Here is a 15,314-nt window from a genome sequence, read left to right on the forward strand (position 1 = left end):
GACAAAGAGGGATCAGGTTAGAAAAGTAGGCAGAAACAAGAGGAAGGGGACAATCATGAATTGTTTGATCGGCGAAGGTACTGGTAGGGCAGGTGTGGAGAAGGGAGAGGGGGGCGGGCGAGGGGGAAAAGGGCGAGGGGGGAAAGGGCGAGGGGGGAAGGGGGAAATTGATGTGGCATAGCGAGGGAGGAGACCGGGTGGTGGCGGGGCAAATCAGGAGGAGGCAAAGTCGCATGGTTAAGGCAGAAGGGGAGGATCCGGGGAGGAATGTTGATGCGGCTGCATCCAAGTGTTCTCACTGGCAAAGACATGACGAAAAGAGGCCTCAATAGGCCCCGCCATAGCTACTTGAGTCAAGATAGCCAAAGGCGTAAGCCAATTAATACAAGACCAGATAGACATAGGAACCCTTCGGCGGAATCGCATGTGTCCAATGTTAAAAAGTTCCCATTTTTCTCTATTTTCTGGATATAGTTGTACCGTCTAAGCAAACGTTGACCAACAAAGGTGAGATATTACATCAAAACGCCTCGCTGGCCCAATCGGTTAAGGCTCCCGACTCTTATTCTTTCTCCAATGTTAGGATAATCGGGCGATTGGGGGTTCGAGTCCCCCGTGGGGCTAAAACTTTTTGTTTTCAAGAGTCTTTCTCAGACATAAATCTTGTTGAATTGGGTTATATTGCTCGTGTTTGTCGTGCAAGAGGTAAAAACGAGTCTCAGCGGTGGTGCTCTCTGTGATCTGATGTAAAGTAGGAGGCATCCTTTTTGGTATCGAGGCGACGGACTTGAAGCCCCAAAAAGACACGTCCAATCTCCACCCCAAAGCTAGATTTGCCATCACCGATCTCCCTTCCACCCTATCCTCCATCTCATCCTCCTCCCTTCCCCTCAACATACAGCGCAAGCTCGAAGAAGCCTCGCTGCAAGCCGCTCGTGCAGAGCTCGAAGAGTCGTCTAAGCGTAAGCGATTGCTCTGTGAGGCACGAGAGGAAGCGAGGAAAGCCAAGGTCCGCATCCTTTATTCTAGACACGCAGAATTGCTTATGAGACGCTTGCATGATACTTCGATAGCAAGCTCTAAGCACGACGACCCGAACGTCTAATATGCATTCTCCATTGAGCAGTGATCATCCGGCTAGAATACACATGGATCAAGATACCTCATCATCGAAGAAGCATGGGTGCCACCATGCTGCCCAAGACTTGAGAGTGTATCAAAGTGGCGGGTTCACTTAAATTTCCGGTTGGGTTCCAAGCCGAAATGGTTCGGTTGATCGGATACATCACAAACTCGAGAGCAGCTTAAAGCAATTCAAAGTGTGAAATCACAAGACATATTCATAAGCCCTTATCATCAAGACAGCATCAATTTACTTGTAACTATCCATACGTCTTACACGATCTGACGAGTCAAGATGCTTGTTCGTGCTGCTCTCCGAACCTCCCGACTCTCCTCTCTCGCTGCTACACAAAGACGACTGGCATCTTCTTTGGTATTTCTAGAACACAAGAATGGGAAATTGAATGATTCGAGTTTGAACGCTGTTACTGCTGCCCAGTCTCTTGGATCGGATGTATGTACAGTCACCCCCTTTGTATCATGTTGAGACGTCTGCTGATATCAGGCAATATCTGTCAGACTGCAGGTATTGTGGTAGGATCGAAGAGTGATGTCGACGGTGTACTGGAGGAAGTGAAGAAGTGAGTGAAGCCATCATCATCTCAATGAGGTATCTTGCTTACTCTTGGCATAGGATTGATGGCCTTACCAAGGTCTATACTGCCGCTTCCGATGCCTATTCACACTCACTAGCCGAGAGTAAGTATTCACTCGATTTTCAGTGTATGTAACGCTAACTCGCAACGCGTTCGATCAGATGTCGCACCTCTTCTCGCCTCGGTCTTGCCAGCCAAGAACATCTCCCACATATTCGCTGCCCATACCGCCGTAGGAAAGAACGTCTTTCCTAGATTGGCTGGTCTGCTCGACTCATCCATGGTAAGTGCTCGGGTCATATCTCGTCAAGTCCGGCCAGGTGACAGCACCAATGCGCGTCATATGTCACATATCAACCGTCGGCCGATCTTACAAGAAAGACACGAATGATCTGACTTTGTTTGGGAATAACCCAAGACCGTTATGCTGACTGATGCTTTTCCAGATCGCCGATATCGTTGCACTCGAATCTTCAGGAGACGTGTTCACCCGACCCATATATGCCGGTAACGCCATCCTCAAGATCAAATCCTCACCTAAGGACAAATTCAAGATCGTGACTGTCCGAACAACTGCGTTCGACAAAGCTAAGACTGGAGGCGGTAGTGCGTCTGTGGAAGAAGTGGAAGCGACAGCTGGTGATGGTACGTTCGCAGTCCTCTTCACATGGCATGCTTTCACTTATAAAGAACAGAGCGGAAGCTGATGAAGTTGTCGACAGCCTCGACTAAATACGTCTCCGAGGAATTGACCATCTCCTCACGACCTGATCTGTCATCCGCTGCCCGTGTAGTATCAGGTGGACGAGCTTTGAAATCACAAGAGAACTTTAACAAGATCCTCGACCCTCTCGCTGACGCACTCGGCGCTGGTGAGTCAACCTCAAACGTTATGGTAGAATAGAACCATCAGCTGACATGCCTGTTCAAATAGCCGTTGGTGCTTCTCGCGCAGCCGTAGATGCTGGTTACGCAGACAATTCATTGCAAGTCGGACAGACAGGAAAGGTAGGTCAAATGAGCCTACACATTACGGAGGAAAGCGCTGATGTCATGATCCAGGTCGTAGCTCCTGAGCTTTATGTTGCCGCTGGTATTTCAGGTGCCATCCAACACTTGGCAGGTATGAAGGAGTCTAAGATGATTGTGGCTATCAACAAGGATGCCGACGCTCCTATTTTCCAAGTGGCCGATGTTGGACTCGTGGCTGACTTGTTCGAGGCTGTACCAGAGTTGACTAAGAAGATAGAAGGGGCCAAGGCATGAATGTACCCGTGGGTTCTCCAGGGTTCATAAATTTCTGATTACAGTTTGTAAAGATACATGCAGATCTGTCGTATGAGCTTGCGTGAATCGTCTCAAAACATATTCGAGGTCTCGTGCACGAGCAATCAACAGTGGTCATCGTATTTTCAGCATTTATATCGAAACTCGACTGTCAGCCTTCGTCAGTTGTAATGATCCCAGCACATGGGTTCACAAACACAAGGGCGACTCACCTACCGACACGTGTACGGAAGGCTGATGTTTGACTAATGTTCTCTCGTTATTGTCACTTGCTTCGGCACTCTCATTCTCCTGAGTTGTTAGTTATATTTTCTTCCTTACGGCAGTAGTATCCTGTGGAAGTTCCCCTTCCCAAAAAAACAAACAAAAGGGGTCCATAGTTTCGGTGGTCTTCCGCCGTCTCGTCGCAGGAGTCCTTGATCACTAGTTTACCCATAAGAAGTGGATCGGATACCCTTTATATCTTTATGAGGGAAGGACCTTCTAGACACGTGAAATGTATCAGAGTTGTAAAGGCGTTCCTTCGCCATCAAAATCCCACGACCCTTGGGAGCAGGGGTTGAGAGCAAAAGGACATGGTGCACTTGATACATCTTTTTTTCAAACGCTACGACAGAGCTGCTGATACAATCTCATCATGATTCCATCTAGTATGAACATTTATATCGTGATCCTGTTCTTATACAAGCTTTCTCGCAAGACATCGGGCAACTCGGAAAGTCCAGCTCGACTCAGAGGAAACGATACTACATTTTTTGCGGCTATCGTGTTTCATACCTAATCGAAGCCGGGATCACTCCATTCTCTGATAAGGGGTTGTAGTACCATGAAGCTAGTCGTAATGTCAGGAGACGTCTGATGAGGATGCGTGAGTGCAGATGTCAGAGTTGAAAAAGGTTGATTGTGGAACCGAGGAGAGACGGCAGAGACCAGAGATTGCAATGCTCTGTCAGTTGGCATAGCGTCAGTATCCGCATACTTCCAACTGTGCGTGCATGTCATGTTCTCATGTATGTCCATTGAAGGTCTCGAGGCCAGGTTGACAACGATTGGACTGTGATCAAATTTGGATGCACACTGCCACCATCAATGGTTCGATTTGTGGAATACCCCATGCGAATGCGAAGGGATCGATCCATGATCAGTTAGAAGCCATTACGATTGGGAATTAACGAAATGCAGAAACCCCAATTACGATCAGATTACAATCTTTTGTATTTGCTTTTGGTGTAAACTGCCACACTCGAATGCTACAGTGCCAGTAACAGATAATCCCGGTATTATTCAAAGTTACACCCGTGCAAAATGAGCTTTTTGTTCGTCAAAGGTAAAAATCATGCATCAAATCCAATTATATCTGTCATATACCATCTCTATCTTATCCTTACATCATCCAGTACCACACAGCCATCATGTCAGAAATAGAAAAGATCGACGGATTCACAGAAGAAGAGCAGCTAGACTTCGAAGCTGAACTCCAAGAGGGTTTTACTGAGATTGAAGAAAGGTAAGTAGTTTGACTTTGAACAAAATCCACGAAGCAAGAAAGCTCTGGACTGATTTCAATGATACTCGTTAGATACGCTGTTGACACTCAGCAAGGATTCGAAAATGTCCTTGTCATGGACAATATCCCTGTCATTGACGAGAGCAAGAAACAGAAGTTGATTGATAGATTGAGGCAATTATTCGCCAAAGCTGGTGCCCCAATTGAGGAGGAGAACATTAGCATGCCATGGGACGATAAGGCTGCTACTAACAAGGGGTGAGTACGACGTTCATCCTGCTTGCGCAACGATACTGACGCAGTCACTACAGATTCATCTTCCTCACCTACCCTGACGCCCAACAAGCCGAGAACGCTCTTCGAGCGCTTGATGGTGCTTCGTTCGGTAAAAGCACTCTCTACGTCAACCGATTTGGTGATATCGAAAGATACGCCAACCTCCCTGTAGGAGAAGGAGAACTTCCAACTGGATGGAGAGAGAAGCCTTACGTCGAGAAAGTGAGCTGGCTTCTTGTAGATGACATAAAGCTTTAGCTGACTGTTTGTGATAGGACCACCTTCGAAGCTGGTTAGGAGACAGTGCTGGTCGAGATCAATACCTCACTTTCAGAGATCAAGATGTCAGTATTTGGTGGAACGGTAGAAACGGTACCGCCGAGCCTGTTAAAGTCGACGGCAAACCCCTCAAGAACAACGTGAGTAGCTTTATACACCGTTGTTTATGCAGACCTCCACTGATATCGCAACGCAGAAATGGGGAGAGCTCTACCTTCAATGGTCCCCTCTCGGTACCTACCTTTCCTCCCTTCACCGAGTGGGTGTCGCTCTATGGTCCGGACCCAAACTCGACGGAACCATCGGAGTCAACGTCCTTCGATTCACTCACCCCGGTGTGCGACTCATCCAATTCTCCCCCTGTGAGAACTACCTCGTCACCTGGTCTGAAGAACCTCTGGACAACTTTGAGAACTCCCCTAACGCCGCTTTGAGAGAGACATTCGGTCCCGAAGATGAGGGAAACCAATTCGTCATCTGGGATATCAAGGCTCAACGAGTTCTCCGAACTTTCCCCGCCGACAAGCCTATCCAAGGTGAAGATGGTCCCCAACAAGTCGCTTGGCCCTCGTTCAAATGGTCCCCTGATGACGCCTACATAGCCAAGTGCAACGTCGGAACTGGTATCGCCGTGTACGAGCTCCCAGGTATGGGTTTGATGGACAAGAAGTCAATCAAGATCGAAGGTGTTCAGAACTTCGAATGGTGCCCTATGAGCGAGAAGGATTTCGCCGCTAGAAAGGCTGGTAAAGGAAAGGAATGCAGTTTCGTGTACTGGACTCCTGAGGCCCAGAACCAACCTGCTAGAGTCAGCATCATGTCTATCCCTAGTCGAAACATCCTTAGAGCGAAGAACCTCTTCAACGTCACTGACGTGAGTGTATATCTATCGTTGTCAAGTCTACCCAAGCTAATCACCTGCCCGCGTTAAGTGTAAATTCTACTGGCAAAACCAAGGTGACTTCCTCTGTGTCAAGGTCGACCGACACGCCAGAAAGGCCAAGTCGAAGAAGGCTACTTTCTGTAACTTGGAGTTGTTCCGAGTGAGAGAGAAAGACTACCCAGTCGAGGTTATCGAGTTTAAAGGTGAGCTCATTGATTCTTCACAGTCCTAGAGATTTAGAGCTGACAGCCCCACGTAGACTACGTCCCCCAATTCGCCTGGGAACCCCAAGGAAGCCGATTCGCCATCGTCTCATCGAACGATCCCAACTACGGACAAGGTATCCCCGGTGTAGTCGTAAAATACAATATCGATTTCTACCAGCTCGACCAAAAGAAGGGTGATTTCATTCCTATCAAACACCTCGACTCCAAGATCGCAAACACCCTCGTATGGTCTCCTCGAGGTAGACACATCGTCTTAGCTACTATCGGTTCGTCTCAGAAGTTCGACGTTGAATTCTGGGATCTCGATTTCGTAGTGGACGAGCGAAGGGAGACTTCCGAACCTGGTGCGAACGTTACGATGCTCGCTTCGGGAGAACATTACGGTATCACCGATATTGCTTGGGATCCCAGTGGAAGGTACCTCACCACCCATGCGTCATCTTGGAGGTCCAGTGTGGGTATTTTCTCTTTCACTCACAAAGCTAAGCAACAAATCACTAATGTTTTGTTTGTTGTTATTATGTATAGCCTGAACCCGGCTTCTGCATCTGGGATTTCAAAGGCCAACAGTTAGTCCACCAACCAATGGACCGATTCAAGCAATTCCTCTGGAGACCTCGACCCCCCACCCTCCTGTCCAAAGATCAAATCAAGAAAGTCCGAAAGGAACTTAAAGAATTCTCAAGGACGTTCGACGAGGAAGATGCCGCAGAGGAGAACAGGGGATCGGCCGAGAAGCTCGCTCAGCGTCAACGAGATATCTCGGAATGGAATGCCTGGAGGGCGAGGAACAACAAGAAGCTCGAGGAGAGACGAAGCGAGTTGGGCAAGGCTAAGAAGGTGGTCAAGGAGGATCATAAGGATGATGAGAGGGTGGAGGAGATTGTAGAGGAGATGATTGATGAGACTGAGGAGGTTGTTGTAGGTTAGTTGGTACTTTTCTATGCATTGTTTAGGGTCTATCGAGGTCGTATTGCTATGAACGACATTCACATTATCAATGGACGATGTACCGTATCCACCCATATATCATCATTTCCATCTTCTGAATCATGAATATAATCGTACTTGCGGATAGTTTGACGAGATAAATGCAATGCATCATAACAGATATTATCTAGATACGTACCAAGTGCAATCACTGATACCTAAACCAACACAAATGACACACCCTCTTTTTCCCTGCTACTCCATTTCCATTGAGATTACCATTTGCGAGATATTCCTCCCCATCAATATCCATTCTCTCATCTTTGACTGAACCGTTCATTGGCGAACCGATAATATCATGCCATAATGGCGATACTTCGACTTCGCAATCTGCACATACGATATTCGGATGGCTGATCTCGAAGAGAGGAGGTAGGAAATGTTCTAATCTCCTGGCTTTTCTGAGAAGGGGGAAGGAATCATGTGGTGGGATTGCTTTATACGAGGAGATGTAAGTTTGAAGGGCGGTCTATTGGTTTTATGAGAGTCAGCATTGATACCCTGAACTTCAATAAAAAGGTACGTTTTCAACGAGTATGGCGGAGACAATTAGGCATAGGTGAAGAGAGTGAAAATTTGGATCATGCAAAACCCGAACCCACCTCATTCTGCTCAGGATCCATCTCCCATAAATCATATATAACCCTCTCACTCAAATCATGGGATTTACACCACACCCCAGGGCCCATGACTCCCTCGGAATCTTTGAATTTTGTTACCGTGACTGTACCGTGACGACCTGGTTTTGCCTATTGACGTTCGGCATGCACAAGTCAGCAAAGTCGCCTAATTTCTACAGAAGATAATGGGCGTAGTAGTGATCATGACCAGATTGGATCCTTGGGACTGGCACTCACCAAACTAAATTCAAAGCCCATCTTCAAACCAGATAACCAAGCGCACGCAGGGTGGTACAAGACGTCGCAATCCGTACATCCCACCACAGCTCCGTCAGTCTGATTACACAGTGAACATGGCTATACTCCCCATCGCATCGATTAGCACTATTGCTCAGGCCGGCTAAAAGGCGTCAGAGCACTCACACTTTCCCACTTATCCTTCGATACCTCCATAACACCCTCAACAGTCTTGATCCTCGACGGATCGGCAAACCCTACTTCAGGAAGGTACGTCGAACAAAGTATATGTGCCCATCGTCTACCTTCAGTAGGTTTGAGTGCGGAGAGTAAATCGAAATCTGCCTGCTGGGTGGGTTTCTTCTTGATTTTCGAGGTTATAGGTGTCAAGTCGTGTGGACAGAGCACACAGTGCGGTTCCTATACACGTATCACAATCAGATAAGTATTCAAGTGGAAAGTACAGTTATCTTACCAGATGATTTTCCTCTAATTTGGAATTTATACACAAATCGCACTCCCAATTCGGTCCCATATCCTGAGATGGGATACCATAACATCCTAGCAGAGTATCAAGTCAGCTTCACATCGCCACAGATTTTCGCCCAGCTGAGCTCACCAGCATGTACCGAGTAAGTACAATTCTTACACCTCGCCATCATAGCCTTAGGTTCCATCTTCTTGCAATTCGCACATGGTGGTAACTTCGGTGGAGGAGGTGGAACAGGAGTAGCTGTACCACTTGCATCTCCCTGCGTCATCATAAGACGATCAGTACATCCCTCCAATAATCTGGATCCTACACTCTAACCCACCTTATTCTTCTTAAAAGTCGCTTCCTTCTGTTTCTCCTTCTTATTATCCTCAGATTTGACGAAAGAAATCACCCCGTACTTCCTATAATTCGATCTATGCCCGTCCCAAACCAACCCATCAGCGCGAGCTCCGTCATGGTTATCTAATGTGTATGACCCACCCGCAATCCTCGCACATCGCATCTCCCTGAACGGTCCTAGGGCATCTCCACCAAACACTACTTATCCTCGTCGAGCAAGCCGCACACTTCACATCCCTATCTTTGTCTTTCCTCTTACCAAATTCAGTACCGTAGAGCGAGACTTCGTCGTCCGAATGATCCGTCGTTGCTGCTCTGATCTTCCCCAGGGAGGGTGCACCAAGTGTCTTGTTCTGTCTCGCATGGGATGTAGAGACTTTATGATGTTGTCTCAAAGCTTCGTTCTCCTTCGCCAGCTGTCTGTTCTTCCATATGTAAGAGAATCGCAATACCTCAGCCGGAGTACGATTGAGGAGTTTGGCAGTCTCGTGAGTCTCTAAGCCTCCGTTGCGTTCTAGCTCGGCTTCGAATATCGAGATTTCTTTATCGGTAAGCTGGGATCACCTTAATCAGCTTGACTCGGGAGCGTGCTCTATATACGTCTGGATTGCTTGGTCCACTCACATGTATAGGTCTGAAATCAGGCAATCTAGTCTTGCGCATGAGCTGGACGGCTTTTTCCCTTCCCATCGTCGTATACGTATCAATAGCAAGATTAAGCCTTTCAACATCATAAGACGGTACAGGCAATTTCATCAATCGGACCTCGTCCATATAAGATGATACTGAGCTCCTTGTCAGCGGATCGTCGACGAAGATCGCGCAGCTGATTCACTCACAATCATCGCTAGGTCTCGACCTGAGCGTAAGGGATGATTCGTACTTTCTTTCACCCGGATCAAACCCTCGTTCTATCAACCCATGCCTCGAAGGTCCAGCTTCTACTTCAACTACTCCAGGTACATGAGGTTTCTCCTGATCTTCCCAAGATGGTACATTGGCTTGGTATTTCGATCCTACTCTCGTAGCTGCCCGAGGGAAGATAGCGTCTTCGGGATCTACACGAGCATATTATATCAGCTGACATCTCGATTGCAAGGATAGCTGAACTCACCTAAAGCATCTTCAGGGGTAGTAAACACTCTGTCCACCCACATCAGCTGCCTGTCCAGGCTCTTGCTTGTATCACGCAGCAGACTCACCCAAAATACCTCCATGGCCACCCTCTGAACGTGACATCAGGCCTAGCATCCGTAGCTATAATCTTCTCTTTTGCCTTTTGCTTGTTCTTCCCCGTAGTAGTGGATGACCCGTTGGTCGTGAATCTATATTTCTCCGATTCCACATCCTTATGACGCTGGACCGAACAGGGTATACAGAACCATGAGTATCCTTTTGCTGGTTTGCCGACTAAGGGAGGGGTGAGACATTTCATGTGATAGTGCTTTTTGCATGCTCTGAGATATGTTAAGTGATATTAGCATACTGCCGTCTTGAGGTCTGTCGATTGCGCAGCAGAGAAAAAGACGAGACTGAGCAGGTGAAGAGAACAGTAGACTCACTCGCATTTGACGGATTCCTGGTATGAAGCCCATTGATTGCATACACAACAACTTCGGAATGCCTCAGTGAGATCGGATACCATCTCTCGTTCGGTCACGAGGTACTCGTATCGTGCTAGGAGTGCGTCTTTGACGTCGAGGGGGACTGGGAGAGTGAGAAGAGTATCAGCATTGTACCATATATATGAGCCGATGTGCATGATCTGTTGCTGGTATCCTGCTACCGTAGACTTCACATATCGGAGGTCAAGATATCAAGATATGACAAGCTCCAAATTTGCAAACTTCCGTGTTTCCCAAGTCTGATTCCCCAGAATCGGGTCCCCCTAAGAGCTTTCCCTCTCTTGCCCGGACCCATCCAGGTCCACATCCGACTCACTATTGTTAACCGCCTCCGTCCTAATCACCTCAAAATCCCTCTTAATATACGGATCATAAAACTTAACAAAGTAAAAATGATCCGGCAATTTCTTCCATTTCAGCAAGTCATCGATCCGATCCTTGTGTCGGACGTAGCATCTCCCACGGACGTTGGAGAGCGGTTGGATGTCCGTGTGAATCGCTGCGAAGAGGAGGCGGAAGTCGTTTATTGGGCGGAGGGAGACCTGGGTGGGTGGGGAGGAGGGGTGGGGTTAGCATAGGTTCTTGGACATTGTATTGAATATGTATGATGAGCAATGTGTGTTGGAGTGGTGTTTTATGACTGATACCCATGAGAAGGTGGGTTCTGTATTTCTGGATGTGAAGATTGTCCGATGATACGGGAGGAACACATTCCCTCGGCCAACGGCAAGATATAACTCATCAAAACAAAAGAAACCCATACCCACATCAGGAGGTCGATAGTACAGACTCAACCTGACCATGAGCTCCGAGCCGGACCCGACGGCCCTCGAACCCTTCTTGGGGGAGGTATCGGGCGGTAAGAACTCGATGATCCTCGCTATGTTGTATGGTGTCCCTGCGTTGAGCGTGGAGAGTCAGTATGCATCGCATGATTTGAGGATGAAGACTTTGTAGCTAGATTGTGGAGTTGATCACTCGAAAGTATGCATCAAGTGAGGATAAAGAATGGATCGTCATGTCATTGGTGACTTGGAAGGGAAGTGGGAGAACGAGGAACGAAAGGCAAAGGAAGACTGACCATCTCTCTCGGACCATGGTAATGAGACGTATACATGATCTATTCCATATTCATCCCTAATCAGCATATGATCATATAACTTGCCTGTCGGGAATGACACTTGGTGAGATAGAAATATGATCTATGACATACCGTTCTGAGCGACCACCTCCCCATTGGCAAGTTTGGCCGAAGTGACCTTGTACCCCTGTAGCACCATGATCCTTCACTGACGATGTTCAGCGCAGCTTCTACCTTGCACTTGGAGTCTGTCTCTGTCCTCGTATCAAGGGAATCGCAAATTGATATTGACTGCTTTGAAATCTAATCCAGGATGAAGATGATGTTGTATATTTTATGGAATCACAGAATCATCTGAATGAAGGTGTATCGTACTTCGTTGAGCCTCAGGCTGCTTCCCTCCGACGAGCAGGCAAGCCAAAGCCAACTTCCAGATTGTCTTGATACCTTGAGCTTGAGATCTAGAAGAGCACTCGAAGTTCAAGTGAGTGACGAATCTAATAGCAATATCGTATCAAGATAAGATAAATATGAAAGATTAAAGAGTAATGAGGAAGAGACAACAAGAACCAGTTGAACAGTCAAACTCGTTCGTGTTGCGGAGAGAGCGACAGAGATTTTCTCGATTATTTTCCGATTTTCTCATCTCTCTCTTTCCTTCATTCCCCTCTTTCTCAGACATCGTCATAAACAAAAGCCTCTCAAATTGATATGCACCGATACACGAGCGTCTGATCGACCACCTCCAGCTATTTTCGATGTCCTTGCTATCCACATCATCGAGATAAGCAAGTCAGAGGACAGGACTGTCCTACACATTTCGCTTTATCTACCATACTGCACGAGCGCTCCGCGCCTAGCCTAAGTCAAACCATGGTAACCCAAATGCATAGCTCATACTTTGTACATATCCTATCCTTCGACACTGCATATACAGTATCATATCTTATCCCAGCTCATGATACCCATCATATCTACAGATACTCTTTCTCAGGCATCTATCCACAAGGTTCGTTTCCCTTATCGGAACATTCACCGCCTATTTATTGCTTGATCCTCGATCCAATAGCAACCAACTTGGTAATCATGTACTCCTCAGTACCCTGATGTCCACCCTCTTTACCATATCCAGACTCCTTGATACCCCCGAATGGACTGTAATCATCACATCCATCAAGATCAGCTTACAGTCCTCCCGTCTGCGCCTGACATCCCCAATCGGATTTTTCCCCACGAGATGGTCTCGAAATGGCAAAACAACACTCACATAACAGCCTGACTGATCATACCCGTATTAGCCCCGACCATACCAGTCTCCAGAGCCTCAGAGACTCTGAACACCCTATCAACATCTTCAGAGAAGAAGTATCCTGCTAGACCAACTTCAGAGTTGTTCGCTTTGGTGATGACCTCTTCTTCGGTCTTGAATCGGAATAAGGCGGCGACGGGACCGAAAGTCTCTTCGGAGGCGATGAGCTGAACAAGTGCTAGGAGTCAGCTTGATATGTCCTTCCCTATTCACATGAGAATGCGACGAGATAGGCGAAACATCTCCAGGATAATTAAGATTCCTTATATACGGGTATTGAATAGAGCACTCACACAGTTGTCTGGCACATCCGCCAAGACCGTTGGGATATATTCAGTCCCCTTACCCCTCTTTCCACCAACCAAGATCTTAGCTCCTTTCGAAACGGCATCTTGGACGTGCTATAATCGTCAAAGCGGATCAGCATTCACTCTCTTCTCATTATGTAGACCATAGTTCCTTTCTCCTCTTCTAGCAAACACAACCAACCCACCTCATCAACCTTATCAGCCTGTCTCATATGAATCAACGGCCCATGCGTCACCCCCTCATCGAACCCAGGCCCAACTTTGAACTGCGCTACCTTCTCCGCCAGGGCCTTAGCGAACTTATCGTATATCCCATCCTGGACGTAGATCCTATTGGCACAAACGCAAGTCTGACCTGATCCCCTGAACTTGCTCGCGATAGTACCGGCCACAGCGGTGGGCAGGTCGGCATCGTCAAATACGATGAGGGGGGCATTTCCACCGAGTTCTAAAGACATTTTCTTGAGGGTACCGGAACATTGGGAAGCGAGGATCTTACCGACTCGGGTGGAACCTGTGAAGGAGACCTTGTGGACTATGGGGTTGGTACAGAGTTCTTTGCCTACGTCTTGGAGGTGCTTGTCGGTGGTTATTACGTTGATTACTCCGTCGGGGACACCGGCACGTCTGGCGAGCTATGCAAATAGAGGATATGAGCATGTGAGCGATATAGCGTTGTGCAGAGCAGGGAGGGACGTGTAATGGGCGGAAAGATGGAGAAATGACCGGGTTCCATGGCGAGAGATGTGACAGCCACTGAGAATACCTCGGGATATGATACCGAGCCCAACTCACCTCAACAATAGCCAAAGTAGTGAAAGGCGTCTCACTCGGCACCTTGACCACGCTCGTACAACCCACTGCCAAAGCAGGACCCAGCTTCCTAGCAATCATGGCAGCAGGGAAATTCCAAGGACAGAGCAAGGCGACAACTCCGATGGGCTGCTTGATGGTGATATTCCTAGTACCAGGGACAGAGCAGGGGATAGTCTCCCCGTTAGTCCTGAGAGCCTCAGCGGCGAACCAAGAGAAGAATGATCCAGCATAGTTGGCCTCTGCCAGGGCATCGTTCCATGATTTACCGTTTTCCCATACGATCAGTCGGGTGATATCGTTGATGTTCTCCATGTAGAGTCTGTGGAGCTCTGCGAGGTAGCCCTGTCGTTGGGCTGGGGAGGTGGTTCGATACGTTGCGAATGCCTTGTGGGCGGCGTCGATGGCTGCTTTGGTATCTTGAACGGTTTGGTCGGGGCATGTTCCGATTACTTTGCCTGAGGCTGGGTCTGTGTGTGGGTGAGGAAGTCAGCAACAATACACGATGAAGCATGTGTGTCCGTACGAGGCAAGGACATGAGGACGATTGTATGATTTGGGTGATGCAGTCATGCAGGGGACGCGCATGTCACTCACCATTTACCTCGAAAGTCTCTCCTGACTCGGTATCAACCCATTTCCCACCAATCAATCCCTTTTGGATGAGCAAAGAGGGGTCGTCGAGACCGAGCTGACCAATCAGTCAATTATCATTATTAGCTACATCCTCATTGAGATACATGCTAGCCTCCGAAGGATGAATGACACTCACAGGGTTCTCAGCGGTGACTTTAGGCCAGTTTGACATGTTTCTGATGTTTATAGAGTTTCTGTTATAGTTGAGAGAGGAAGTGATGGCGGGTCTGGTGATATGAGTAAAAGTTCGTTGAGCAGTGAGAGCGATAGTAGGTCTAACGAAATTGTGTCTGGATGATCGAGTTGATATTCTTGTTACTGATGATGGTGTGATCCTGGAAGGCATTATATCCTTTTACCTTTTGAGTCGAGCAGGAAGAAGAGGATGATGATGATGTCGTCTCCTTTATGCAGAGGTTGGGTTCTGGGTTCGTTTAATGGGATAATGATAAACGCCCTAAGAATAGATGATTATGATGGATTTACGTTTTTGGCTTGTGTCCTCCTCTCATCTTCCTGCGTTTACTCTTGAAGAGGTATTTAAGCGACGGTTATCATTATTATCCGCTATACTACTTACTTATATGGTACTTTTTAAACGAGGTCAGTCGGATCATAGAAAGGGGCTCCGATGGGTGACACCGTATCACCGTGCTGTCGGAAGGCGCCGATCACAGGCAAGA

At 47.6% G+C, this 15,314-nt stretch overlaps 4 protein-coding genes and 1 non-coding gene across 5 annotated transcripts; 3 read left to right on the top strand and 2 right to left on the bottom strand.

Annotated features, from left to right (window-relative positions):
- The first annotated feature begins 527 nt into the window (after positions 1–527).
- On the top strand, positions 528–623 carry I302_100708. Its single transcript has one exon. It is a non-coding gene; the product is annotated as a tRNA-Lys (tRNA).
- Positions 624–1,417: 794 nt separating this feature from the next.
- Positions 1,418–2,984, top strand: I302_100709 (uncharacterized protein; the record flags this gene model as incomplete). The annotated part of the gene is made up of 8 exons (XM_019190722.1): positions 1,418–1,576; positions 1,642–1,703; positions 1,757–1,821; positions 1,880–2,001; positions 2,165–2,363; positions 2,441–2,590; positions 2,653–2,726; positions 2,781–2,984. 8 exons carry the CDS (start codon positions 1,418–1,420, stop codon positions 2,982–2,984), a joined length of 1,035 nt encoding a protein of 344 aa, XP_019047470.1.
- Positions 2,985–4,417: 1,433 nt separating this feature from the next.
- On the top strand, positions 4,418–7,107 carry I302_100710 (eukaryotic translation initiation factor 3 subunit B; the record flags this gene model as incomplete). Its single annotated transcript, XM_019190723.1, has 8 exons — positions 4,418–4,512; positions 4,585–4,770; positions 4,824–5,010; positions 5,064–5,207; positions 5,264–5,941; positions 6,000–6,153; positions 6,210–6,631; positions 6,706–7,107. The coding sequence occupies 8 exons, from the start codon at positions 4,418–4,420 to the stop codon at positions 7,105–7,107; spliced, it is 2,268 nt and encodes a 755-aa protein (XP_019047471.1).
- Positions 7,108–7,315: 208 nt separating this feature from the next.
- I302_100711 (uncharacterized protein) lies at positions 7,316–11,764 on the bottom strand (the record flags this gene model as incomplete). The annotated part of the gene is made up of 17 exons (XM_065869134.1): positions 7,316–7,636; positions 7,770–7,916; positions 8,025–8,144; positions 8,211–8,444; positions 8,500–8,585; positions 8,644–8,776; positions 8,840–8,933; positions 9,001–9,413; positions 9,484–9,644; positions 9,699–9,917; positions 9,974–10,002; positions 10,062–10,316; positions 10,422–10,566; positions 10,801–11,026; positions 11,252–11,382; positions 11,566–11,604; positions 11,698–11,764. The coding sequence occupies 17 exons, from the start codon at positions 11,762–11,764 to the stop codon at positions 7,316–7,318; spliced, it is 2,820 nt and encodes a 939-aa protein (XP_065725206.1).
- Positions 11,765–12,608: 844 nt separating this feature from the next.
- I302_100712 (uncharacterized protein) lies at positions 12,609–14,977 on the bottom strand (the record flags this gene model as incomplete). Its single annotated transcript, XM_019190725.1, has 7 exons — positions 12,609–12,720; positions 12,833–13,041; positions 13,168–13,275; positions 13,368–13,817; positions 13,978–14,465; positions 14,593–14,686; positions 14,768–14,977. 7 exons carry the CDS (start codon positions 14,975–14,977, stop codon positions 12,609–12,611), a joined length of 1,671 nt encoding a protein of 556 aa, XP_019047473.1.
- Positions 14,978–15,314: the final 337 nt, after the last annotated feature.

Source organism: Kwoniella bestiolae, chromosome 1, assembly GCF_000512585.2.
Source record: "Kwoniella bestiolae CBS 10118 chromosome 1, complete sequence".
In the NCBI taxonomy this organism is placed as follows: Eukaryota; Fungi; Basidiomycota; class Tremellomycetes; order Tremellales; family Cryptococcaceae; genus Kwoniella; species Kwoniella bestiolae.